Source organism: Dendrobates tinctorius, unplaced genomic scaffold (genome assembly GCF_039654945.1).
Source record: "Dendrobates tinctorius isolate UK_male_01 unplaced genomic scaffold, ASM3965494v1 ptg000022l, whole genome shotgun sequence".
Classification (NCBI taxonomy): Eukaryota; Metazoa; Chordata; class Amphibia; order Anura; family Dendrobatidae; genus Dendrobates; species Dendrobates tinctorius.
Window position 1 is genome coordinate 72,439,777 of NW_027361690.1, and position 25,840 is coordinate 72,465,616.

General features: G+C 47.4%; 2 protein-coding genes across 2 annotated transcripts; one reads left to right on the forward strand and one right to left on the reverse strand.

The window, feature by feature from the left end:
- Positions 1 to 18,914: 18,914 nt before the first annotated feature.
- LOC141083975 (histone H2A type 1) lies at positions 18,915 to 19,334 on the forward strand. Its single transcript, XM_073568379.1, has one exon. It carries the CDS (start codon positions 18,915 to 18,917, stop codon positions 19,305 to 19,307), a length of 393 nt encoding a protein of 130 aa, XP_073424480.1. The 3' UTR covers positions 19,308 to 19,334.
- A 579-nt stretch (positions 19,335 to 19,913) lies between these two features.
- On the reverse strand, positions 19,914 to 20,324 carry LOC141084425 (histone H3-like). Its single transcript, XM_073569150.1, has one exon. The coding sequence runs from the start codon at positions 20,322 to 20,324 to the stop codon at positions 19,914 to 19,916; it is 411 nt and encodes a 136-aa protein (XP_073425251.1).
- Between the last annotated feature and the right edge of the window lie 5,516 nt (positions 20,325 to 25,840).

The following is a 25,840-nucleotide window of genomic DNA, read 5'->3' on the forward strand; positions in this document are numbered from 1 at the left end:
TACCACCTCCTGTGTACAGGCACATCCTATAAGGTTACCTCCCATTAACCATAGATTTTACTGTTTTTGTAATCCTTCCTTTGCTTGAGTATATACCGCACCTTTCCTTTTATATGCCTTGCACTTTCTCTTCACATAGGTATTTGTACTTTTTCTTGGATAGACCTGATTGTCTTAGGCTGGTTTCACATTTGCGTTTTTTAGCGCTGGAAAAAAACGCACACCTGCGCATGCGTTTTTTCCCCTATATTTAACATGGGTGCGCATACCTGCGCACTGGTCAGCGCATGTATGCGATTTTCATGCGCTGCGTTTTTTTGGGGTGTGCGTTGGGATTTTCCAGACGCAGCATGTTGCATTTTTTGGCCCTGCAAAAAAGCGCATGCGCACATATGCGCACGTTTTGCGCTAAAAATGGCCATTATAGCCTATGGATGCGCATATGTGCGCACTGTCATGCTCATGTATGCGTTTTTTTGCATATGCGTTTTTTTTTTTTAACCATGGAATTTAGGGGTTTGGGTTAGAGTTAGGGTTAGTTAAGGGGGTTTAGGGTTAGGGTTATGGTCAGGGTCAGGGTTAGGGTTAGGGTTAGGGTCAGGGTTAGGGTTAAGTATGGTTTTGTTAAGGATTAGGGTCATGGTTAGGGTCAGGATTAGGGTTAAGTATGGTTTTGTTAAGGGTTAGGGTCAGGGTTAGGGTTAGGGTTAGGGTTAGGGTCAGGGTTAGGGTTAGGGTTAGGGTCAGGGTTAGGGTCAGGATTAGGGTTAAGTATGGTTTTGTTAAGGATTAGGGTCAGGGTTAGGGTCAGGATTAGGGTTAAGTATGGTTTTGTTAAGGGTTAGGGTCAGGGTTAGGGTTAGGGTTAGGGTCAGGGTTAGGGTTAGGGTTAGGGTTAGGGTCAGGGTTAGGGTCAGGATTAGGGTTAAGTATGGTTTGGTTAAGGGTTAGGGTCAGGGTTAGGGTTAGGGTTAGGGTTAGGGTCAGGGTTAGGGTTAAGTATGGTTTTGTTAAGGGTTAGGGTCAGGGTTAGGGTTAGGGTTAGGGTCAGGGTTAGGGTTAGGGTTAGGGTTAGGGTCAGGGTTAGGGTTAGGGTTAGGGTCAGGGTTAGGGTTAGGGTTAGGGTTAGTTAGGGTTTAGGGTTTGGGTTAGGGTTAAGTATGATTTGGTTAAGGGTTAGGGTCAGGGTTAGGGTTAGGGTTAGGGTCAGGGTTAGGGTTAGTAAAGTCATGGTTTGGGTAGTGTGAGGGGCCACCTAAAAATGTTGGAAAAAAACGCAAACGCGGTAAAAACGCGCTAAAAACGCATACAAACGCATAAAAACGCTGCGTTTTTTTCATGCATGCTCATAAAAATGCTTGAAAAAAACGCAGCAGTTGTATGCTTATGTATGCGTTTTTTCAATGCGTTTTTTTGCGGGAAAAACGCGCTGCAAAAAAAAGCAAGTGTGAAACTAGCCTTACCCATTAAATATCTGTATACTAATTATTTATGTTTGGTATTTCACTACTTGGTCTATTGCCTCTCTTGCGTGTCATACTTGTGTTTGCAGGCACTCTCTGAATGTTGTTAGTGCCATTTTTTATCCATTCTTAATTTTGTCTCAATAAAAATAGTGATTAATTTCTCACAACTGTTGTCCTATTGTGGAAACAGCGGGTACACAGGATGCAGTGACGAGTCGCGAGACTGAATATACTTTTGGAAAGTAACTTTTATAAATGAATGCCACTAGGGCTATACTGAGCAACCAGAACAAGTAACAGTAATTGTCCACGCAGGGACTCAAAACAACCAAACACTATTAAAGGAAGTACGACTTAACCGGCAGAGGCCGGCTACTATAGGGCCGGGGTATGGTCAACTATGGGTCCTTAGTGTCTATATTGTCACTTATCTGTTCTGACGTCCCTCGGCATCTCCGAGGAAGATGCTTTGGCGTCGTAGTTGCTGGGCCCAGTTGTTGAGGCTCTGGCGTTGTCTTCGGGTGCTCCAGCACCCAGGAGAGGAGGGCACAAAAGGCCCAGAAGGGGTCCTTTGCAGTGGCGACCCCCCTGTGAGGACAGCGGGGTCACACTTAGTAAAGAGTTTTAAGGAGACTCCAGTCCCCCAAGCAGGGTTGTGTCGCAGTTTCCAGGAGTGGCAGTTTTCAGGCCACGTGCACGGCCTGGGCTATACACTGAGTCTCTCTGCTAGCGAGGAGCAGGCCCCAACTGCCGACTACAGCGGGGGAATGGCAGCTGCGGGCGGTGATAAATAGGCTGCAGCCGCGGGTTGTAACTGGGAGGCAGCGTCCACGGGAGGCCGCGGTAGGCCGCAACTGTGGGCTGAAGCGGAGCGGTAGTCACCGCGAGAAGCAGCGGACAGTCAGGGACAGGATGTAGTACAGCTGCAACGGCCGCAGATGTCCGTGGATAGGCCGCGACTCCAGACTGGAGCAAAGCGGTAGTCTCTGGTCGGTAAGCCTGGCGTCTCCTGATGACAGGCCACTGTAGGTGTCCACTAAGCTGCTGACCTGCTCTCCGGTCAGTGTCCGTTCCTCCAGCTCTCTCCAACTCACACCGTCTCTCCCCTCATCTCTGCCGTGCTGTCAACTACCTCCCCTGTGCGCTCTCTGTCCCTTTTATCCTCACCCCTCCCCATGCTGTTCTCTCACTCTCAACCGTCCACCTCCCTCTTTCACCCACCGGGTATAGTTCCACTAGGAACCTAGATGGCAGTCCCCTTGGTTCCGGCCCGGACACTCTGTGGGGGCCCTCCTCCCCACACTATCATCCTTTGTGACCTTCTTGTCCGTTTTTTCCTTCTCGTTGACATTTATCAGATCTAAAAGGTATGCCTTTTATCCTTAGAAACAAGTATATGTATATATGGGTATTTGTGTACATTCGATACTAAATCTACTTTCTGGTACCACATTGCAGCATATGCTATTGCTTTATTCATTGTGTATTTTTTCCTAAATCAAAAGAGGGGCCAGAGATGGCGGCAGGTAGGAAAGGGCTCGCAGGGCTCTGATCTGGTGGCCACAGACTACTTATGTGACCGTTTGACCAGTGTTCTGTGAATAAACTTGCTGATCTTTACTGGTATATGATATATTATGGCTATCGGAAAAAGCGATCAGCGAAACTGCACCAGTCGGGTGTGAAGAGAACTCAGCACTTTGCCTTGTCACTAAAGATGAGCGACTTTGCCTTTTTTAGGGTCGAGTCTGGTTTCATAAAACCCGACTTTCTCAAAAGTCGGGTAGAACGAAATTGGTCGACTGTAGGGAAAAGTCGGAGGCCGACTGAAACACGAAACTCAATATAAGTCAATGGGGAAGCAAAGTCGGCAGGGAGTGGAGGACAGTAAACACACCTACAGTGCCCATTTCAATGCCAAAAACATCAATTCTTATTACTGAAGCTAGTCAACCTTAATTTACTTCATAATAATAATTACGCATTGAAAACAGGGGGTTATTTGGCTAAAGTTGTGGGGGGGTAGGGCTGGCTCCAGGTTTTCGTGTGCCCTGGGCCAAAGAGTGTCAGTGCACCCCTTTAACACATACCACAACTCATGATGCTCAGAAGCGGCACAGAAATATAGGTATAGTACAATGACAAATACTTCACTGCTTACATGACATGACTGATCTATTTTAAATTGCACAATAGCTCAAAAAAAGGACAGTATATTACTCCATACAGTATTATGGCCACCACATTGTGCGCCATACAGAATAATGAGCCCCATATATTTCTCCATACAGAATAATTGGCCACATATAATGTTCCATACAGTATATGATGAGCTCCACATAATGCTACAGTATATGATGGTCCCCATGGACGATGCTCCAGTGTGTTATGGGCCCAAATAATGCTCCACATATAATGGGCTCCATTTGTAATGCTCCAGTGTATAAAGGGGCCCTGTAAATGCTGCTCCAATGTCTGATGTCCCCCATTTGGAATGCTCCAGTATATGATGGGCCTCATGGATGATGCTCCAGTGTATGATGAGTCCTAATAATGCTCCATATATAATGGGCCCCATTTCTAATGCTCCAGTGTATCATGTGCCCCATAGATGATGCTCCAGTGTCTGATCTGCCCCATTTGGAATGCTCCAGTATATGATGGGCCTCATGGATGATGCTCCTGTGTCAGATGTACCCCATTTTGAATGCTCCAGTATATGATGTGCCCCATTTTTAATTAACCCAGGCATGTTATGTGAAAAGAGCTCCATGGAATAATCTGAAGTTTGTGCTGCCGCATCCTTCACTTTTGGTGATGGTGGAGGACACAAGGAAAGTGGTTGCTCCTGACTAGAAGCCTGCACTTATGACTCAGTGTTTGCTTTTTTTTAAACTTCAGAAGAGGAGGCGATAGAGCTGGAGGCTGTTTCAGCAATGTAAGTCAAAAACAGTTCCTGATGCTCCGGCTTTAAAAGCAGTCTACCTACTCCCAGAAAACGGAGTCTTACAGGCCTTCCAGAGCTACACCATGACACAGGCTCAACACCTCCTGCCTTAGCTGCTATTGTGTTTTTGGCACTACCAGCAGATGCACCACCACCACCATCAGTACCAGGTGGCCCCCCCACGCCATGTCTGTGTCCTCTTTCACCATACTTCCTCAAGTTTTAGAAAATTGACCCAAAATACCAGCAGATATATGGTACTGTATCAGAAGCGCACAGCTCTTTAAAGTCTAGGGATAACAGTAAATCTCCGTATATATTTCATGAGTCATACACAGACGCTCACAGGCTCAGTATGGATTACCCAATAAAATTAAAAGGTGAAAAAGGGTACAGTATCACCAGATACAAGGTATATATAGTATAGTGTAAACATTCTGAATCTCCGTATACATTTCAGGAGGCAGACACAAACGCTCTCAGGCCCAGTATGGTTTACACAAGAATATGAAAAGCAGTAAATGGGTAATGTAACACAAGCGTATAGCTGTATACAGTGTTGGGCAAATTTGAAATCTCAGTATATATATTTCTGGAGTCACCTTCAGACGCTCACTCAGTCTGGGTTTGACCACAATAAAAAATGTTGAAAAAAAGGTACTGGATAACAAGATAGCAAGTATATATATTATAGGATACAATTGAAATCTCCGTATACATAGTCCCGTAGTCAGTCTCAGACGCTTACTCAGTATGGATTTGACCGTAATACTAAATGTCGAACAAAGGTACTGTATAACAAGATACAAGCTGTATCCAGTATAGGGTAAAAATTGGTATCTCCGGTTCACCGTATATATAGAAGGCGTAAACCACACATGCTCACACACGCTCACTCACTATGGATGATACAGTAATACAAAATTTGGAACAAAGGTACTGTATCAGCACATACCAGGTGTATCCAGTCTAGGGGTAATTGCAAATTTCCATCTATACTTCTGGAGTCAGACACAGACACTCACAGGCTCAGTATGTATTACACCAGAATTTAACAAGTAGAAAAAGGGAAAGGTAGTCGAAGCGTACAACAGTATACAGTGTTGTGGTACTTTTAAGTCATCATATATATTTCAATCTCAGTAAGCCAGTCCAGACTCTCCAGTACTGGAAACTACATGGATACAAGTACAGACGGAAAGTCGAGTGTTAGCAGAAATTTGGTAATTACTCATCATGGGAAAACCTCCCGGTAGATGTTGCAGAGGTGATGCAGACCCTCAATTAGTGTGTCTGTGGAGACAGCGAAAATGGTTCTTTGTGAAGAAAGGATTGCTTTATCGCAGTAGCGTGGATCACATCACCATTACTCGTCTCCATCAAACTGTGATCACAGGGAGAGATGTACACATGGTCCTCACTGCCTATCATGATGTGTCTAGTCATTTTGCAGTGCCAAAGACAGAAGCCACAGGCCGTAGGCGATTCTATTGGATTGGCATGAGAGGAGAATTGAAAAATGGTGGCAGGAAATTCACACATCTGTGACTATCACAACTATGAAAGGTGATCATAAAGCACCACTGCATCCGCTTGTAAGTTGACGTCCATTACAAATGGTAGCCATTGATCATCTGAAGGTAGAGGCCAGCTGGACAGGGCATTGCTATAGTTGTGGCCAAAAGTATTGACACCCCTGCAATTCTGTCAGATAATACTCAGTTTCTTCCTGAAAATGATTGCAAACACAAATTCTTTGGTATTATTATCTTCATTTAATTTGTCTTAAAGGAAAAAGCACAAAAGAGAATGAAGCAAAAAGCAAAACATTGATCATTTCACACAAAACTCCAAAAATGGGCCAGACAAAAGTATTGGCACCCTCAGCCTAATACTTGGTTGCACAACCTTTAGCCAAAATAACTGTGACCAACCGCTTCCGGTAACCATCAATGAGTTTCTTACAATGCTCTGCTGGAATTTTAGACCTTCCTTCTTTGGCAAACTGCTCCAGGTCCCTGATATTTGAAGGGTGCCTTCTCCAAACTGCCATTTTTAGATCTCTCCACAGGTGTTCTATGGGATTCAGGTCTGGACTCATTGCTGGCCACCTTAGAAGTCTCCAGTGCTTTCTCTCAAACCATTTTCTAGTGCTTTTTGAAGTGTGTTTTGGGTCATTGTCCTGCTGGAAGACCCATGACCACTGAGGGAGACAAAGCTTTCTCACACTGGGCCCTACATTATGCTGCAAAATTTGTTGGTAGTCTTCAGTCTTCATAATGCCATGGACGGTCAAGCAGTGCCAGAGGCAGCAAAGCAACCCCAAAACATCAGGGAACCTCCGCAATGTTTGACTGTAGGGACTGTGTTCTTTTCTTTGAATGCCTCTTTTTTCTCCTGTAAAGTCTATGTTGATGCCTTTGCCCAAAAAGCTCTACATTTGTCTCATCTGACCAGAGAACATTCTTCCAAAACATTTTAGGCTTTTTTAGGAAAGTTTTGGCAAACGCCAGCCTGGCTTTTTTATGTTTCGTGGTAATAAGTGGGGTCTTCCTGGGTCTCCTACCATACAGTCCCTTTTCATTCAGACGCCGACAGATAGTACGGGTTGACACTGTTGTACCCTCGGACTGCAGGGCAGCTTGAACTTGTTTGGATGTTAGTCAAGGTTCTTTATCCAACATCCACACAATCTTGCATTGAAATCTCTTGTCAATTTTTCTCTTCTGTCCACATCACAACATCAAAGAATTTGTGTTTGCAATCATTTTCAGGAAGAAACTGAGTATTATCTGACAGAATTGAAGGGATGTCAATACTTATGGCCTCAACTGTACATCTTAACCATCATCGATCAATACACCAAATTTCTAGTGGCCGTCCCTGTGAAGGATTTAACTGGCCAGACTACACAGCGGTGGAGCAGGGAGAGGTAAGTATTGCAACTTGCAAGTGCTGTGGCCCTGACCAAGCAGGGGGAGCACACTCGTGGTCGACGATACTGGCACAGGGCCCCTCATAGTACGCTGGTGTGTCTGACGGCGAGTGGGCCCCCCCACCGTCAGAGACACTGTATTGCACTATGAGGGGCCCTGTGCCAGTACCGTCGGCTATCGGTGGGCCCATCCACCTGTTCAGAGCAACGGCACTTGCCCTTCTGCGCCAGGTGTTGACCCCAGCCATGGGGGGGGCAGCCCACTTAGGGAGGTTTAAAAAATGGCATATGTTGATGTGTTGGCTGGACATTAAGCTGCTGTAAAGGGCGGAATTGGGCACGTCCGAGGAAGAGGAGAACCAAAGCGAGGCAGTTTTCTGGGAACCTATGTGTCATCAGGGGAAGGTGGGACAAAATCCTTTGATCCTTTGCAACCAATGCATGGTTCATTTTAATGAAGGTTAGATCATCAACATTTTTAGTAGACAGATGGGTCCTTTTTTCTGTCAGGATTGATCCAGCAGCACTGAAGACTCTTTCAGATAAAACACTAGCAGCAGGGCAAGCGAGCTCCTGTAAGGCATATTGTGCCAATTCAGGCAAGGCGTCCAATAGTCAAAGGGGAATGACTTGTGAAGGAAAACATCGATATGGGAGGAGAAGTTTTTTGTAACCATAGTTGACAACTGCTGTCTCCTGTCACTTTTAATCGATGCAGTATTAGCAGTCGTGTGAGCGGTACTTGAGAAATCATTCCACTACATGGTCATTAAACCCTGTCTCCAACGCTACTTCGGCTGTGTGCGCCACGACCACCTCTTCCATTGTGCCCACTACGGCTCGTGGGAGAAACAGCACCGCTGCTGTGTGCTGGGAAAGCCTCAAACAACCTGTTTAGCAGAGTTGCTTGTTTGTTAGCCAATATCATCTCTAGGTTCTCCTGTGGCATGATGTTGTGTAATTTGCCTTTGTAGCGTGGATCGAGGATGCTGGCCAGCCAGTAGTCATCATCTCTCATTATTTTGGCAATGCTGGGATCCCTTTTTAGGATCCGCAAGGCATAATCGCACAAGTGGGCCAATGTTCCAGGTGTCAATGATGCACTGCCAGTGGTGGGTGGAGGAGCACTTTCTGGCAAATCCACATCCCTACAGTCACACACAAACACTGTACCTGACCTTGGAACACCAACATTTTCTCTTGCCCCCTGAGAAGCATCCTCCTGCCCAAAATAATCATCCCCCACATCCTCCTCCTCCTCCTCTTCTTCTTCTTCCTCCACCTCGTCCAGGACAGTTCCCTGACCAGTCAATGGCTGACTGTCATCAGGGCTTCCCTCCTCCTCCTCCTCCTCCTCCTCCGCTGCAGACGCCTGATCCTTAATGTGCATCAAACTTTGCATGAGCAGACGCATAAGTGGGATGCTCATGCTTATGATGGCGTCATCTGCGCTTACCAGCCGAGTGCATTTCTCAAAACACTGAAGGACTTCACAGAGGTCTTTCAGCTTTGACCACTGCACACCCGACAATTCCATGTCTTCCCTCAAACTGCCTGCCCATGTATCCTCCCACAAATGCATTACAACCTGCCTCTGTTCACACAGCCTCCCAACCATGTGCAGGGTGGAGTTCCACCTTATTGCAAAGTCTATGATTAGGCAGTGCTTGGGTAGGTGAAGCAATCGCTGCAGCTTCTGCATACTACTGGAGTGTACGGCGAGGGACGGATGTGCGAGCACAGTCTTCGCACCTTATGGAGCAGGGATGTTAACTCCGGATAATTATTAAGGGAGCACTGCACCACCAGGTTCAAATTGTGAGCCAGGCAAGGTATGTGTGTGAGTTTTGCATGGGCTATGGCTGCCACAAAATTACGGCCGTTATCACTGACTACCTTGCCTGCCTCAAGATGTAGACTGCCCAGCCATGACTCTGTTTGTCGCTGCAAGTAGTCGGCCAGTACTTCTGCGGTGTGTCTGTTGTCGCACAAAGACATCATCTTTAACACAGCCTGCTGACGCTTACCACTAGCTGTTCGATAGTGGGACACCTCGTGTGCAACACTGCCAGCTGTGGATGGAGTGCTCATGTGACTGCGCTCTGTGGACGAGCTTTCGCTGATGGAGGAGGAGGAGCAAAAGCCTACAGCCAACTGTTTCCTATACTGTGGGCTAGGCAGCACTGTTCCACCACCGCTGTCCCCAGTGGAGCCTGCATCCACCACATTAACCCAGTGAGCAGTGATGGAAACGTAACGGCCCTGGCCATGCCTACTGGTCCATGCATCTGTTGTGAGGTGCACCTTTCCACTCATTGACTGTTTTAGTGCATGGACAATGCAGTCTTTCACATGCTGGTGGAGGGCAGGGATGGCTTTTAGAGAAATGAAGTGCTGACTGGGTAGGTCATAGCATCGAACAGCATAGGCTATGAGGTCGCAGAAAGCTTCGCTTTCAACCAAATGGTAGGGCATCATCTCTAATGAGATTAGTTTGGCAATGTCGGCGTTCAAACAAAGTGTGCGTGGATGAGACGCTGAGTACTTTCTTGTCCTACACAGAGTGTCTGGTAGGGTGAGCTGGACTGGAGAGCTGCATATGGGGGAAGTAGCGGTGGACCGGATGGAGTGAGAGGGGGTTGATGATGGTATGGGTGGTGATGGCCTAGATTCAGTGTTGTGTTGCAAAACCATTGTGATTCCCTGAGTGCTTTGGCCTTGCGACGACACCTCCACATTTAGTGCTGGTGGTGTGCTTAACAGTGGCGGTGGTCTTACAGTGGGGAAAGCGATGGAGCGTTGCTGGCTACCTAGAGTCAGAGCAGGTGCACACGTGCTACCTGAGGTTTTGTAGTCGATCCACGCTTGCAAGTGCATGTTGATTAAATGTTTAAGCATGCAACTGGTATTCAAATTTCTGAGTTGTTTACCTCGGCTAAAGGTCCTTCCACACTTCTTACAGGTAACCTTTGCCTCATCAGTAGGATTTTGGACAAAGAAGTGCCACACTACACTCTTCCTACCATGGTATACATTTTCTCGCCTTGCACGCTGTGCTAAGTTGACTGTCTCGCCAAGCTTCCTGCAACTCTTTTTTAGTTTTTGGTCCACATTTTTGGACAGCTACGGGCCTGCCAGATAATCGCTGCTTCGATGTCAATGCCTGCTGCGGATCCTTCTCCTTATCTGAACTATTCACAGCACAACCCTCCTCCCCCAATGGATGCCAATCCGGGTCAAGAACTGGGTCATCCATCACCTCCTCTTCAAAGTCATCTGCACCTTCCTCTTTACCTTCCTCTGTGTTACCATGTAAGGTGGTATAGTATGCAGGAAGGGGCTCCTGAGTTTCATCAGGGTCAGATTCAAGCTCAATAGACTGCGAGGGCAATGTAGTGCTCTGGGTCGATGTACCAGCAGAATCATCTAGCAGTGGCTGTGCATCAGTGCATTCCATGTCAGATTCATCTTGGACTGGGGAATTCTGGATTTGAGTGGATAACCCAGGCATGGTATGTGAAAAGAGCTCCATAGAGTAATCTGAAGTGTGGGCTGCAGCATCCTTAACTTTTGGTGGGGGTGAAGGACACAAGGAAAGGTGTTTTTCCTGACCAGAACCCTGCACTGACGACTCTGTGCTTGCAGGTTTCAAACGTTCAGAAGAGGAGGCAATAGAGCTGGTGGCTGTTTTGGCAATGTACGCCAAAACCTGTTCCTGGTGCTCCGGCTTTAAAAGCGGTTCTCCTACTCCAAGAAAAAGCAACCTTACAGGCCTTCTTGGGCCAGATGATGGTGCAGGCTCAACACCTCCTGCCTTAGCTGCTATTGTGCTTTTCCCTGAACCAGCCGATGCACCACCACCATCAGTACCAGCTGCACCCCCCTGCCCACGTCCGCGGACTCTTCCACCATAATTCCTCATGCTTGGGAAAATGTACCAAAAATACCAGCAGAGAGATGGTACTGTATGAGGAGCATCGAGCTGTGTAAGGTGTGTGAAAAAAAATTAAATCTACGTATATATTTTGTTAGTCACAGACGCTCTCACAGTATGTATTGGACCGTAATCCAACAAGCAGATATACGGAACTGTATCAGAAGTGTACAGCTGTATACGTTTTTTGTGTAACTAACACTCTCCGTATATGTATTTACTGAGTGTCACACACACACGCTGACTCTGTATAGATGTGACTTTAATGCGAAAGGCAGATATACAATACTGTTTGAGAATCAGACAGCTCTATACAGTGTCTGCATGGAAAATTGTCAATCTCTGTCTATTTGTATAGGGAGTGACACACGCTGTCTCTGTCTAGTTTTGACCGTTATCAAACAGCAGATATACGAAACTGTTTGAAAAGCGGACAGCACTCTAAGGTGTAGGTCTGGAAAAATGGAAAAACTCCTTGTTTTTTTCTTCCAGAGTCACACCCAGATAGCTTCTATTTGTCCGTGATACAAGGTGGTACACGGTAGTGTGTGAGGAGCGTACACCGCTATACGGTGTCTGTATGGAAAATTGTCAATCTCCATCTATTTGTATAGGGAGTGACACACGCTGTCTCTGTCTAGTTTTGACCGGTTCAAACAGCAAATATACGAAACTGTTTGAAAAGCGGACAGCACTCTAATGTGTAGGTCTGGAAAAACGGAAAACCTCCTCGGCTTTTTCTTCCAGAGTCACACACAGATAGCTTCTATTTGTCCATGATACAAGGTGGTACACGGTAATGTGTGAGGAGTGTACACCGCTATACGGTGTCTGTACAGAAAATTGTCTATCTCCGTCTATTTGTATAGGGAGTGACACACGCTGTCTCTGTCTAGTTTTGACCGTTATCAAACAGCAGATATACGAAACTGTTTGAAAAGTGGACAGTACTCTAAGGTGTAGGTCTGGAAAAGCCGACAAACTCCTCGGCTTTTTCTTCCAGAGTCACACCCAGATAGCTTCTATTTGTCCATGATACAAGGCGGTACACGGTAGTGTGTTAGGAGCGTACACCGCTATACTGTGTTTGAAAAAATGAACGCTCAGTAACTCACCAGAACAAAGTAATAAAAGTTGGAGTGCTTTGAAAAAAGCAGTTTGAACAGTAGTGTGCACACAGCAATGCAGCTAGCAGGTAGCCTTAAAAGGCAACCTAATCACCACCAGTGCTGCTGCACAAAAGAAAAAATCCTCCCCTTTCACTGCACTCTAACTCTACAGTGAAAAGCGCTATCAGCAGAAGCAGTTTTTTTTCTTCTTCCCTGCCTAACGCTGTCCCTTATTCAGAATCATCAGCAGCAACCTCTCCCTATGCTAAGATCGGCAGAAGTAAGATGGCGGTCGGCGGTCACAGCCTTTTATACCCACTGTGACGCCACACAAAGCTAGCCAATCACTTCAATACCCTTCTCTAAGATGGTGGTGGCCACTGGCCATGTCATCGCGTTGCCTACAGTGTGCATCCTCCATTATTGGCTGAGAAAAGGCGCTGGAAGCATTATATGAAACGCTACTTTGGCGCTCTGATCGGCCACCTCATGGCCGACCTCACGCTATGGTCGGGTTTCGATTGGCAAAACCCGACTTTAGCGGTAGTCGGCTATTTTTGAATTTGACTGACCCGTTTCACTCAACTCTACTTGTCACTCTTGATGAAGGTAAAGACATGGACACTTAATTCAATATTGCATGAGTTGGTTAGCAGGGGTTCTTCAAACCAAAAACTCACCAGTAAATTCTTATGTCGGGATAGATCTGCTGGGTATAATCATAAGCAGAGCTAATGAAGTGACTGCATGGATCCACATCATCACCCCACCTATGAATACCAAAATCAATATCAGTATAGCTCAATCCCTTTTTGTATACTGCAGAGCTCCACAAGGACTGCATATGTTGATAGACCACTTAGGATTGTTCCAGCTAGAGACATAATGGAGATGCTGGTATTTTTCTGATTTTCCCGATGTGACTGTTCTACATGTGAGATTGTCGTCGGACACTCGGTAAATGGACTACATTGGACAGGGAGTATTATATGTTGGTTTTTATTTTATTTTTGGTGCAGGAGACGAGGGAGTCGGAGATTATGTGATGTAGTAAGTATGGTTTCATAATCTTTATTAAAGGAGTCTGTGTGATTATTTCAAATAAATTACTTTATTCTGGCTGTGTCTTTATTTACCATATAACTATAGAATTAGTAATGGATAGGTGTCTTATAGACGCTTCTCCATTACTAATCTGTGTGCTTGATGTCAATACAAAAGTGACATCAACCCCACAAATATTACCCCACTTGCCACTGCTTCAAGGCAAGTGGGAAGAGTGAGGCTAAGTGCCAGAATTGGCGCATCTATAAGATGCCCCATTTCTGGAGCAGCTGAGAGTTTATGTCTTTAGCTTCCGGGGGCCAATATCCATGGTTCCTTCCCAGGCTATTTATATCAGCCCGCAGCTGTCTGTATAGCCTTTGCTGGTTTGATTTTATGGGGGACCCCATGTCAATATTTTTCTAAGGGTTCTCCTATAAAATAACCAGTAGCATCTAAGCAGACATCTATGAGCTGATATTAATAGCCTGGGAACCTTTATGGCTATTGGCTCCTTCCCAAAATATTAACATCAGCGCACAGCCATCGGCTTTCCCTCTGCAAGCTATGAAAATTACGTGGAAGCCCATACAATTTTTTTTAATTTTTTTTTTAAAAAGAAACAGATATTGTGTTTCACACAGATTTCGTGTGTGGGTGTATTTTACAGGGGAACTCCCCCAAAAAATTGACATGGGGTCCCCCTATAAAATCAAACCAGCAAAGGCTAGCCTGACAGCTGTGGGCTGATATTAATAGCTTGGGAAGGAGCCATGGATATTGGGCCCCCATACTAAAAACATCAGCTCTCACCTGCCCCAGAAATGGCGTATCTTGTAGATGCACCAATTCCGGCACTTAGCCTCTCTAGTGGGGGTAATAATTGTGGGGGTGATGTCACGTTTGTATTTTCCAGTGACATCAAGCCAAACGGATTAGTAATGGAAAAGTGTCTATAAGACATGGTAATAAAGATACAGCCAGAATAAAGTCCTTTGTTTGAAATAATCACACTTAAACTGTGACTGCTCTACCTGGCCTCCGGTGATACACTGACAGGAGGTAATATCTCCCACAGTGTATCACTGCACTGCCGTGAGAGTTCACCGGAGTTCATCAGCTCTCACGGCAGTACCGCTGTGTGAGAACTTTCCCATGCAGTGGTGCCGTAGGTGACAGCACCGGAACCTATGAGCTCATACACTTCGGGAGTGATAATATCCTGTCAGTGTATCGTCGGTGGCCAGGTAGAGCTGTCACATCTCCTGATGTGACTGTTCTACACGTGAGATTGCCGTGTGACAATCTGGATTACCTTGGACTACAGCGGACAGGGAGTATATGTTGGTTTACTATTTTACGTTATTTCTAGGAGAAAAGGGATTTGGTGTGACCAACAGTACCAGCGGTAGCTTAACCACACACAGATACCTGCATACACCCGCACACACATAGACATCCGCACACAGCCCCACACATACGCAGACACCGGCACACAGCCACACACACACAGCATGTGACGAGCATGGCATTGCAGAAAGATGGGAGGTGCTGGACCCAAACCTGTAACACCCATCGGACCGCCCCCTTGCAGGTCAGATCAGGGGCTTATCTACAGAATTACAGAAAGCTGTGGATAATTCCTTAATCGCATTGGCTGCATCTTGTAGTGGCCAAAACAGCTGACAGGTTCGCTTTAATGGGATTCCCACAAAAAATAAAGTAAGTAATACTCACCCACCAGTATTCACCTGGATGCAAAGCAGGTGACTCAGTTGTTGCTGACCTTGGATTGATTTGATCGTTTCTCTGACTGACTTACTCCATCCTCTTGAATTTGACTTTGGGCCACCATGAGTTTATGTATGCCCCTGCATGACATAGTTAGGCCTTACATTGACTTAAGAGACTTTTATTGTATGGTGCATCTTATAATAAAAGAGCAGTTTACATTGAATCTGGGCTATATTTGTTGGAAGTAGGATAAACAGAGCAGAATTCTAGAAGTCATGAGAAATGTTTATTGAGCAGCAACAGAAAGCACTGAGGAGAATCAGTTATATAGTGAATTCTCCATACAGATGGACTGTGACCTTTAAAGAAGGTGTCCAGGGGTGCACGTTTGAGTTCTAGAGGTGTTTTGATGTAATATTCTGGCATTAGGGATATGCTGACCTCACACAGATGATATTTCTGTAGGGTTTGCTTTATATATTTATTTTAACTCATGTGCACAGAAATGTATGATAGAAGCAGAAAAAAAATCCTCACATCTTATAGAAATGTACGAAAGCTTAAAATGTTCTTTTTTCTATTTGCTGTGATGGAATGACATTGGTTAAAACAATGTACATTTTTCAGATTTTATCCCCTTCCCGACATTTGACATACTATCCCGTCCATGTGCCCTGGGCCTTAATGCCCATTGACGGAATTGTACGTCAGCGCGATCAGCTACGCTGACGGGGGAGGCGCAGCTGATCGCGGCCAGGTGTCAGCTGATTGTTACAGCTAAGCCATGGCACTATGTGCCAGGAGTGGTCACGGACCTCTCCCAGCACATTAACCCCTGGCACACTGTGATCAAACATGATCACAGTGTTCTGGGGGCATAAGGATGCTTCGGGCAGGGAGGGGGCTCCCTGCGTGCTTCCCTGAGACCGTCAGAACAATGCGATGTGCTCGCGTTGTTCCGAGGGCCTCCCTGCAGGACCCCGGATCAAAGATGGCCATGGGGGAGGTGACTTCTCAGCGCCTGCTGCGAACAAGCGCTGAGAAGCCGCCTGCACTGCCTGTCAGATCGCTGATCTGACACAGTGCAGTGCAAAGTGTCAAATCAGCGATCTGACTTTTTATAGTAAATTCTCACCCTGGGATAATGTAATAAAGTTAAAAAAAACTGTAAAACTAATTTTTTAAAAATTAATAAAGAAAAAAATCCCTAATTTTTTTTTTGTAAATAAAAAAACAATAAAAGTACACATATTTAGTATTGCCGCGTCCTTAACGATCCGCCCTATAAAACTGTCCCACTAGTTAACCCCTTTAGTGAACCCCTTCAAAAAAAGGCAAAAAACAATGCTTTATCATCATACTGCCCAACAAAAAGTGCAATAACACGCAATTTAAAAGATGGATATAAATAAACATGGTACCGCTGAAAACATCATCTTGCAATTCCCTACAGAGCGGGCTAAGGTGGGGTTTATCATTTCCCTTCTGTCGGGCAGGGCGTTGGAGTGGGCCACGCCTCTATGGGAGCGTGGTGACCCAGAGGTTCGGACCGCTGCTCAGTTCTTAACATCTCTCAAGCAGGTCTTCCTGGGACCACGGGTCACTCACGACACCTCTCTCCAGCTACTAGTGTTAACTCAGGGATCCCTCTCGGTCAGCCAGTATGCCGTCCGTTTTCGGACACTGGATTCCGAGCTGGAGTAGTCTGATAAAGCCCTAATCCCTGTGTTATGGAGAAGCTTAGAGGAGCATGTTAAGGATGCTCTATCAACCAGAGAGGTGCCCGTAAGTCTGGAGGGGCTGATTGCTATTTTCAACCACATTGATCTCCATTTTTCGGAGCGCGGGTTGGAGCGTGCTCAATCCAGACGGAAGGTTAGTTTGGCTCCCAACCTCTTTGAACCTCTGGAATCACCCGAGCCAGAGATTCCACCCCCAGAGCCCATGGAGGTGTCTCACGCTGGTCTCGAGGTGTGTCCGGCGCAAAATTCCACTTGCGGTAACCACGGTCCACTCTCTGTTTCCAAGGATAACAGCTCCCTGCAGTGGCCAAGCTCAGTGCCGCCGGGCAAGACCTTTGTCCCTCCTCGCCTTCGTCCGGAGGTTCTCACGTGGGCACACGCGTCCAGGGTGGGTGGTCACTGTGGCTACAAGCAGACCAAAAAACTCCTGGCGAGGTCTTATTGGTGGCCGCACAGGGCTTGGGACACTAAAAAATATATTCAGGCATGCGCCTCTTGTGCTCGGAACAGCTCTCCTAAACAGAGGCCAGCTGTGTTACTATATCCTTTGCCGGTGGCTGTCCGGGCAGTGGAGGTTTGCGACAGTTTGAGTCACGCTCCGCATGTTGCTCTAGCCTCTGAAGGGAGAGTGAAGACGCCCGCCGACACGCTGCGGCGTCCCACTCCAACTTCTGCTCCTGGCGACTCTGCCGCCCCTAATGCCTTCCACGTGTCCCTTCTCAAGCCTGGCGACTTTACCACCTCTGATGCCTTCCACATGTCCCATCTCAAATCAGTTCAGGTGTCCGTCTCACCTGCTGGGACATCAGACTTGTCTTCAGACAAGTCAGAGGCCCATGCCTCTGTGGGACACAAGGTGGTACGTGACAAAAAATTTTGCTTGGTAGGTTGGAAGGCTCAGGAGGGAGGGGGCCCTAAGAGGGGGGTAATGTTAGGCGCCGGATTCCTGCAGCTACACAACAGGAATCCAGAGCCTCACATGCTGCTCTGCAGCAAGTCATTCCTGAGGGTAAGTTCCTCTGCCGCTCCACTGAGCATGCTCACGAGACGATCTCCCATTGGAGATCACGTGCTCAGGTCCTTCTCCAGATCTGATTGGTCCATCTCAGAGATCTGGATGGTCCCAGCAGCGCATGGCTATAAAAGACCCGCATGGCCGCTCTGCCATGCGCTAGTATAGACTCTTCTTGCTAGATGTGTGAATGGTGATGGATGTATGATTCTGGTGACTGACTTATTAATATTCTCCTCCCTCTGATATTGCGCATGTGGATAGGGAACTATATTAAGAGTCAGCGCCGGTCAGTGGCAAACCTTAGGCCACTGTGCACACCGCACCTCTACACTAGCGTCCGGTGGTGTCACGTCTCTCACGGCACTATCGCATAGCGGCTGTGTCTGCCGCCACGCTACATTCTGCAGCATGTACCGGCATCCGCAGTAGCGACGCCGCACGCAAGGTAGGTCTAGACGGACACCGTCCCCTGTCTTGGACCCATGTCCTGTGACCAGATACCGTGCGTGCAATTTCGCTAAGACCTGTGAATCTAACAGGCTCAGTGTGTTTGTTTATGTTACAGCACCTCTGTGAGTAAACAGTGTCTGCTCTGCGCACTTCGGGTGAAGATGAACCCGTGCGCATTATACCGCCATATAGCGCGTCTGCTATTAATTAGCAGCAGTCTTAACACCTTCTTCACGGTGGACCACGAGCGGCGAACATACTTTATTATTTATTTATTTAGTGCGTTCCACCGTTCCTAACACATGTCATCTGATCTCAATTCCAACCAATTCTGCGTTGAAAAAGTCAAACGGTGCTCCTTCCCTTCCAAGCTCTGTCATGCTCCAAACCAGTGGTTTACTCCCACATATGGGGTATTAGCCTACTCAGGACAAATTGCACAACTTTTGGGGTCCAATTTCTACTGTTACCCTTGGGAAAATAAAAAATTGGGGGCAAAAAGAGCATTCTCTATCTGCTGATAACTGTGAGTGCAGTGATGTCTGGACGCGGCAAACAAGGAGGGAAGGTGCGTGCTAAAGCCAAGACCCGCTCATCCCGGGCAGGACTGCAGTTCCCGGTTGGTCGTGTGCACAGACTTCTCCGCAAGGGTAACTATGCTGAGAGGGTGGGCGCCGGGGCTCCGGTCTATCTGGCCGCTGTGCTGGAGTATCTGACCGCTGAGATCCTGGAATTAGCCGGTAATGCCGCCCGGGACAACAAGAAGACCCGCATCATCCCCCGACACCTGCAGCTGGCCGTACGCAATGACGAGGAGCTGAACAGGCTGCTGGGTGGGGTGACCATCGCCCAGGGGGGGGTCCTGCCCAACATCCAGGCCGTGCTGCTGCCCAAGAAGACCGAGAGCAGCAAGTCCAGCAAGAGCAAGTGAGCGCTGCCACCGACCCCGTATCATCCACACAACCCAGTCTTATTCTTCTCTCTTGTGCTTATTGTGCTCTTATTGTGCTCTTATTGTGCTCTTGTGCTTATTGTGCTCTCTTGTGGTTATTCTTCTCTCTTGTGCTGAGACGTTTCTCTGTCCCATCATGCCTGATCCCGCCAAGTCTGCTCCAGCTCCCAAGAAGGGCTCCAAGAAAGCCGTGACCAAGCCTCAGAAGAAGGACGGCAAGAAGCGGAGGAAGAGCAGGAAGGAGAGCTACGCCATCTACGTGTACAAGGTGCTGAAGCAGGTCCACCCCGACACCGGCATCTCCTCCAAGGCCATGGGCATCATGAACTCCTTCGTCAATGACATCTTCGAGCGCATCGCAGGGGAAGCCTCCCGCCTGGCTCACTACAACAAGTGCTCCACCATCACCTCCCGGGAGATCCAGACCGCCGTGCGCCTGCTGCTGCCCGGAGAACTGGCCAAGCACGCCGTGTCCGAGGGCACCAAGGCCGTCACCAAGTACACCAGCGCCAAGTGAGATCTGCTCCTCGCCTGCTCCGCCATCACCCCAGCCATCACCGTGTTGTGGTCGGTGCTCGGGAAGATCTAAGCTCTCTCCCCACGGATCCTGCGGGCCAGCTGGATGTCTTTGGGCATGATGGTGACCCTCTTGGCGTGGATGGCGCACAGGTTGGTGTCCTCGAACAGTCCCACCAGATAAACCTCGCTGGCCTCCTGCAGGGCCATCACCGCCGAGCTCTGGAAGCGCAGATCGGTCTTGAAATCCTGGGCGATCTCCCTCACCAGGCGCTGGAAGGGAAGCTTACGGATCAGCAGCTCGGTGGACTTCTGGTAGCGACGGATCTCACGGAGAGCGACTGTTCCTGGGCGGTAACGATGCGGCTTCTTCACTCCGCCAGTAGCAGGAGCGCTCTTCCTGGCTGCCTTAGTGGCCAGCTGCTTGCGGGGAGCTTTCCCTCCGGTGGATTTACGGGCGGTCTGTTTGGTTCTGGCCATAGCTCTGAATAGATGTACAAGAGAATAACCACACGTCCGCTGCAGACGCCTGTAGGGGGAGGAGCGCCGAGAGATGGCTGCTCTGGCATGAGGCTCCTGAGTTTTTTAGTTTTTTACCCCGTTTAATTGTTAATTCTCCCTTTGGTTCACTCACCATTGCGTAGCTACAGGATTCGGCAGAGCTGGGAGTAGTGTGGAGACTGCGATCAGCTGGGACCGGTGTCTTTCTGTCCTCGTGGAGCTCCGTGCCTGGATTCAGCTGGGAGAGAGTGAAACTGCTGGCTGCCTGCCTTGTACCCATTTCCAGCATGCAGATGATCCCAGGATAGGAAACCTGGTGGAGTGTGCGGTGCTGGAGTTGTTCTGGAGATCTTGTGGTCCACATGGAGCTGTAGGGCTACAGGATTCGGCAGAGCTGGGAGTAGTGTGGAGACTGCGACCAGCTGGGACCGGTGTCTTTCTGTCCTCGTGGAGCTCCGTGCCTGGCTTCAGCTGGGACAGAGTGAAGCTGCTGGCTACCTGCCTTGTACCCATTTCCAGCATGCAGATGATCCCAGGATAGGAAAGCTGGTGGAGTGTGCGGTGCTGGAGATGTTCTGGAGATCTTGTGATCCAGGTGGAGCTGAAAGGGTGAGCTGGGCAGGTTTGGACTGACTGTTGGCGTGTCCCCTGATGTCCCTGTCTTGTTGCACCCATGCCCTCCCCCCCAGCAGTGCTGGGAGCACCCTTTATGGAAAGTTGTACATTTAACTCTGCTAAGCTGTGACTGTTCAGTCTTTATAGCTACAAGCTGAGTGTAGTCATGGCCACTGCACTCTGTAAACCTACTCTTATGATTTCAAGGGACGATTTATTATTCTGGAATCATCCGCAATTTCTCATGGACTCCCCTTCTTGGAGCATGATTGCTAATTCAACAATTGAGTACATAAAATCCATTACTTCTGTGAAACCTGTGGAGGTGTACTGCAAGAGAGGTAGGAGAGGAGGAGTCCTGGCACGCCTTTGGAGGAGAGGGTTCAGAACAGCTCTTCCTTCACTCCACTTGGCTAATGTCCGTTCCTTATCTAACAAAATGGAGGAACTGAACTTACTTTGTAGCATGAGATCTGATATGGCCAATTCAGCTGCTCTTTGTTTTACTGAGACCTGGTTGAATGACACCATCCCTGATTGTAGTCTGGATCTACCTGGTTTTGTTATCTACAGAGCTGACCGTGATTGTGTAGCTTCAGGTAAACAAAGGGGGGGTGGGGTATGTCTCTACATCAACACTAGCTGGTGCTGTGATGTTAACATACTGGGAAAAGGTTGCTCTCCAGATCTAGAGTTCCTTGCACTCAATTGTAGACCATTTTACGCTCCAAGAGAGTTTTCATCTATGGTTCTGGTTGCAGTATATATTCCCCCTCAAGCATCTGTTAAAGCTGCTATTGGTGAATTAGCTTGCAAAATATCAGAATGGGAGAAAGGATCTCCTGAAGCATTTGTGATCGTAATGGGGGACTTTAACAAAGGAAAACTCAACCTGGATCTCCCCAAATTTACTCAACATATAAACTGCTTCACGAGAGAGAACAATACGCTTGATCACTGCTATACTATCTTAAAAGGGGCCTACAGGGCAGTGAGGAGAGCAGCAGTGGGCTTTTCAGATCATTGTCTAATTCATTTAATTCCAGCCTACAGGCAAAGGTTGAAAACATCCAAACCTACAGTTTATACAAAGAAGACATGGTCTGAGGAGGCAAAATTGCAACTGCAAGCATGCTTTGAATGCACGGACTGGGAGGTATTCCAGGAAACATGCTCGGGTCTGGATGAATGGGTTGATGCAGTGTCCTCATATATCCGTTTTTGTGAAGACACGTTTATTCCATCCAAATCTGTCCACTTTCGGGGAAACAACAAGCCGTGGTTTACAAATAAAGTCAGGTTGATCCGTAAGAGAAAAGAGGAGGCTTATAAAGCAGGCGATATTACTGAATTCAAGAAACTTAGGAACTCGCTATCTAAAGAGATCAAGTTAGCCAAACACGAGTATGCAAAGATTCTGGAGGAAAGGTTCTCATCAAAAGATACTAGATCTGCATGGAGAGGATTAAGAGAGGTCACCAATTATAAAAGCCACCCCACTATAGTGAACCCCAGCAGAAGTCTGGCAGCAGAGTTACCGTATTTTTCGCTTTATAAGACGCTCCGGATTATAAGACGCACCCCAAATTTTGAGGAGAAAAATAGGAAAAAAACTTTATTTTTAATAAAATGGTGGTGCATCTTATAATCCATGCGTCTTATTGCTTACCAGGGGTGGTGATGGAGGAGGCCGGAGTGGAACATTGCTGCTGGGATGAGGGGGTGTTTTGATGTGCAGCGTGCCGCTGCCGGTGTCTGTTACTGCCGCCGCCCTCTGTCCCCTGATGCTTGCCACCACCGCCACGCTCTGTCCCCCGGTGCCTGCTTGCCACCACCGCCGCACTCTGTCCCCCAGTGCTTGCCACCACCGCCACGCTGTCCCCCGGTGCCTGCTTGCCACCACCGCCGCGCTCTCCCCCGGTTCTTACCGCCACCACCACGCTCTGTCCCCCGGTTCTTACCGCCACGCTCCTATCCCCCGGTGTTTGCCGCCATCGCCGCGCTCTGTCCCGTTCTGAGGGTACTTGCCGTGGCACTCTGTGCCCTGATGCTGCCGCTGCGCTGTCCGCCACCGCCGCGCTCCTGTCCCCCGGTGGTTTCTTCCGCCCCACCGCCGCCGCCGCGCTCTGTCCCGTTCAGCGTGGGGGGGTCTCTGTCGCTCCATGCCTGCTTTCTTCCTGGAAAATGGCCGCCGCGCATGCGCAGACGGACATCTCGGCACTGAAATCTCGGGAGATGAGATTTCAGCGCTGAAATCTCATCTCCCGAGATTTCAGTGCCGAGATGTCCGTCTGCGCATGCGCGGCGGCCATTTTCCAGGAAGAAAGCAGGCATGGAGCGACAGAGACCCCCCCACGCTGAACGGGACAGAGCGCGGCGGCGGCGGTGGGGCGGAAGAAACCACCGGGGGACAGGAGCGCGGCGGTGGCGGACAGCGCAGCGGCAGCATCAGGGCACAGAGTGCCGCGGCAAGTACCCTCAGTGGCAGCGCAAATGTATATCCTCTTTGTAAGACGCACCCCCTTTTTCCCCTCAATTTTGGGGGAAAAAAAGTGCATCTTACAAAGCGGAAAATACGGTAAATGAATTCTACTGCGGATTTGAGGCAAGCTCTACACACAGTGGCTATTCATCTCTAAGCTCCTCAGTCTGTTCATATAAAGATCATTCATTGTGCAACACCCAAGTAGTGATCTCCGAGGCAGAGGTGATACGCATCCTGAAGGGACTTAAGGTCAAAAAGGCACCTGGCCCTGATGGTGTATCTCCAATGTGTCTGAAAGTATGTGCTACCCAGCTTGCCCCTATACTGACAAATATATACAATGTGTCACTGAAAGAGTGCGTTGTACCTCAGTGTTGGAAAAATTCCACAATTATCCCTGTCCCCAAGAAAGTGGAATCCTCTGAGTTGAACGACTATAGACCAGTAGCACTCACATCTGTAGCTATGAAAGTCTTCGAAAGAATTATGATGTCCCACCTGATAAAATTCACGCAGAAGCTATGGGACCCGCTTCAGTTTGCCTATAAGGAGAATCGTTCGGCAAACGACACTGTCAATCTGGCACTGAAGTACATTTTGGATCATACAGATGAACGGCACTCATATGTCCGGATTCTTTTCATGGACTTTAGCTCAGCGTTCAATACCATTGATCCGAATTTACTTCATAAGAAAATGGTAGCTCTTGGAGTCCCTCTCAACTTATGCTTGTGGATTTATAACTTCCTGACAGCCAGGATACAGAGTGTAAAAGTTGGACCATTCACTTCGGACACCCTGGTCACAAACATCGGGGCACCTCAGGGGTGTGTTTTGTCCCCGTTACTGTTTTCTCTCTATACGAATGATTGCATCTCTTCAGCAGACTCAGTAAAAATCTTGAAATTTGCCGATGATATGACACTGATTGGTCTCATCAGGGGAAATGCTGAAGACTTGTATCGGAGTGAGGTGGAAAGAATATGTGACTGGTGTAAAGCCAATAATCTTGTACTCAACACTAAAAATCTGCTGAGATGGTTGTGGATTTTAGGAAAGATCAACATGAGATACTTCCAATCTACATCCATGACGAAGTGGTTCTTAGGGTCACAGAGACCAAATTCCTTGGTGTTATCATCTCTCATGATCTTAAATGGGGGAAAAACGTGGATGCTGTTATAAGAAAAGCACAACAGAGGATGTTCTTCCTGCGTCAGCTGAAAAGATATGGTTTGTCTAAGAATCTGCTGATCTTATTCTTTAATGCTGTCATCAGATCTGTGATTTGTTCCTCTCTGATAGTCTGGTATGGGGGAGCCACTGCGCATGACAAACTCCGCTTACAAAGGACTTTCAGAACAGCAGAGAGAATTATAGGCTCCCCCCTGCCTAAAATCCAGGATCTTTATGATAAGAGTATTCGATCCCACGCATTGAAAATTTCATCCGATCCCTCTCACCCGGGACACTCTTCATTCCAACTACTCCCTTCAGGACGTCGCTTCAGAGTCCCCAAATGCAGTACCAACCGCCATATGAACAGCTTCTATCCACTCTCTGTTCAACAATTAAATCGTCATGTGTAGACTATATACTGTATCTGTCTTGTTAGATGTTACTTGTTGTATCTGTTGTTATATATTATGTTGCCTCTTTGCCACAAAGAATTCCTTGTATATATGTAATATGTACTTGGCAATAATAAATTTGATTGATTGATTGATTGATTGAAAAATATTTTTGTGTAAAAAAATGATTTTTTATTTTTATGGCTCTACGTTATAAACTTCTGTGAAGCACTTGGAGGTTCAAAGTGCTCTTCACCCATCTAGATAAGTTCCTTGGGGGTCTAGTTTCCAAAATGGTGTCATTTGTGGGGGGTTCCCACTGTTTAGGCACATCAGGGGCTCTCCAAACGCGACATGGCGTCCATCCAATTCTGCATTGAAAAAGTCAAACGGCACTCATTCCCTTCTGAGCTCTGCCATGCACCCAAACAGTGGTTCCCCCCACATTTGAGGTATCAGCATACTCAGGACAAATTGCACAATGACTTTTGGGGTCCAATTTCTCCTATTACCCTTGGTAAAAATAAAAAAAATTGGACCTGAAGTATTTTTTTTGTGAAAAAAAAGTTAAATGTTCATTTTCTTAAATATTTAAAAAATTCCTGTGAAGCACCTGAAGAGTTAATAAACTTCTTGAATGTGGTTTTGAGCACCTTGAGGGGTGCAGTTTTTAGAATGGTGTCACTTTTCTGTATTCTCTATCATATAGAACCCTCAAAGTGACTTCAAATGTGATGTTGTCCCTAAAAAAGAATGGTGTTGTTAAAATGAGAAATTGCTGGCCAACTTTTAACCCTTAACTTCCTAACAAAAAAAAATTTTGG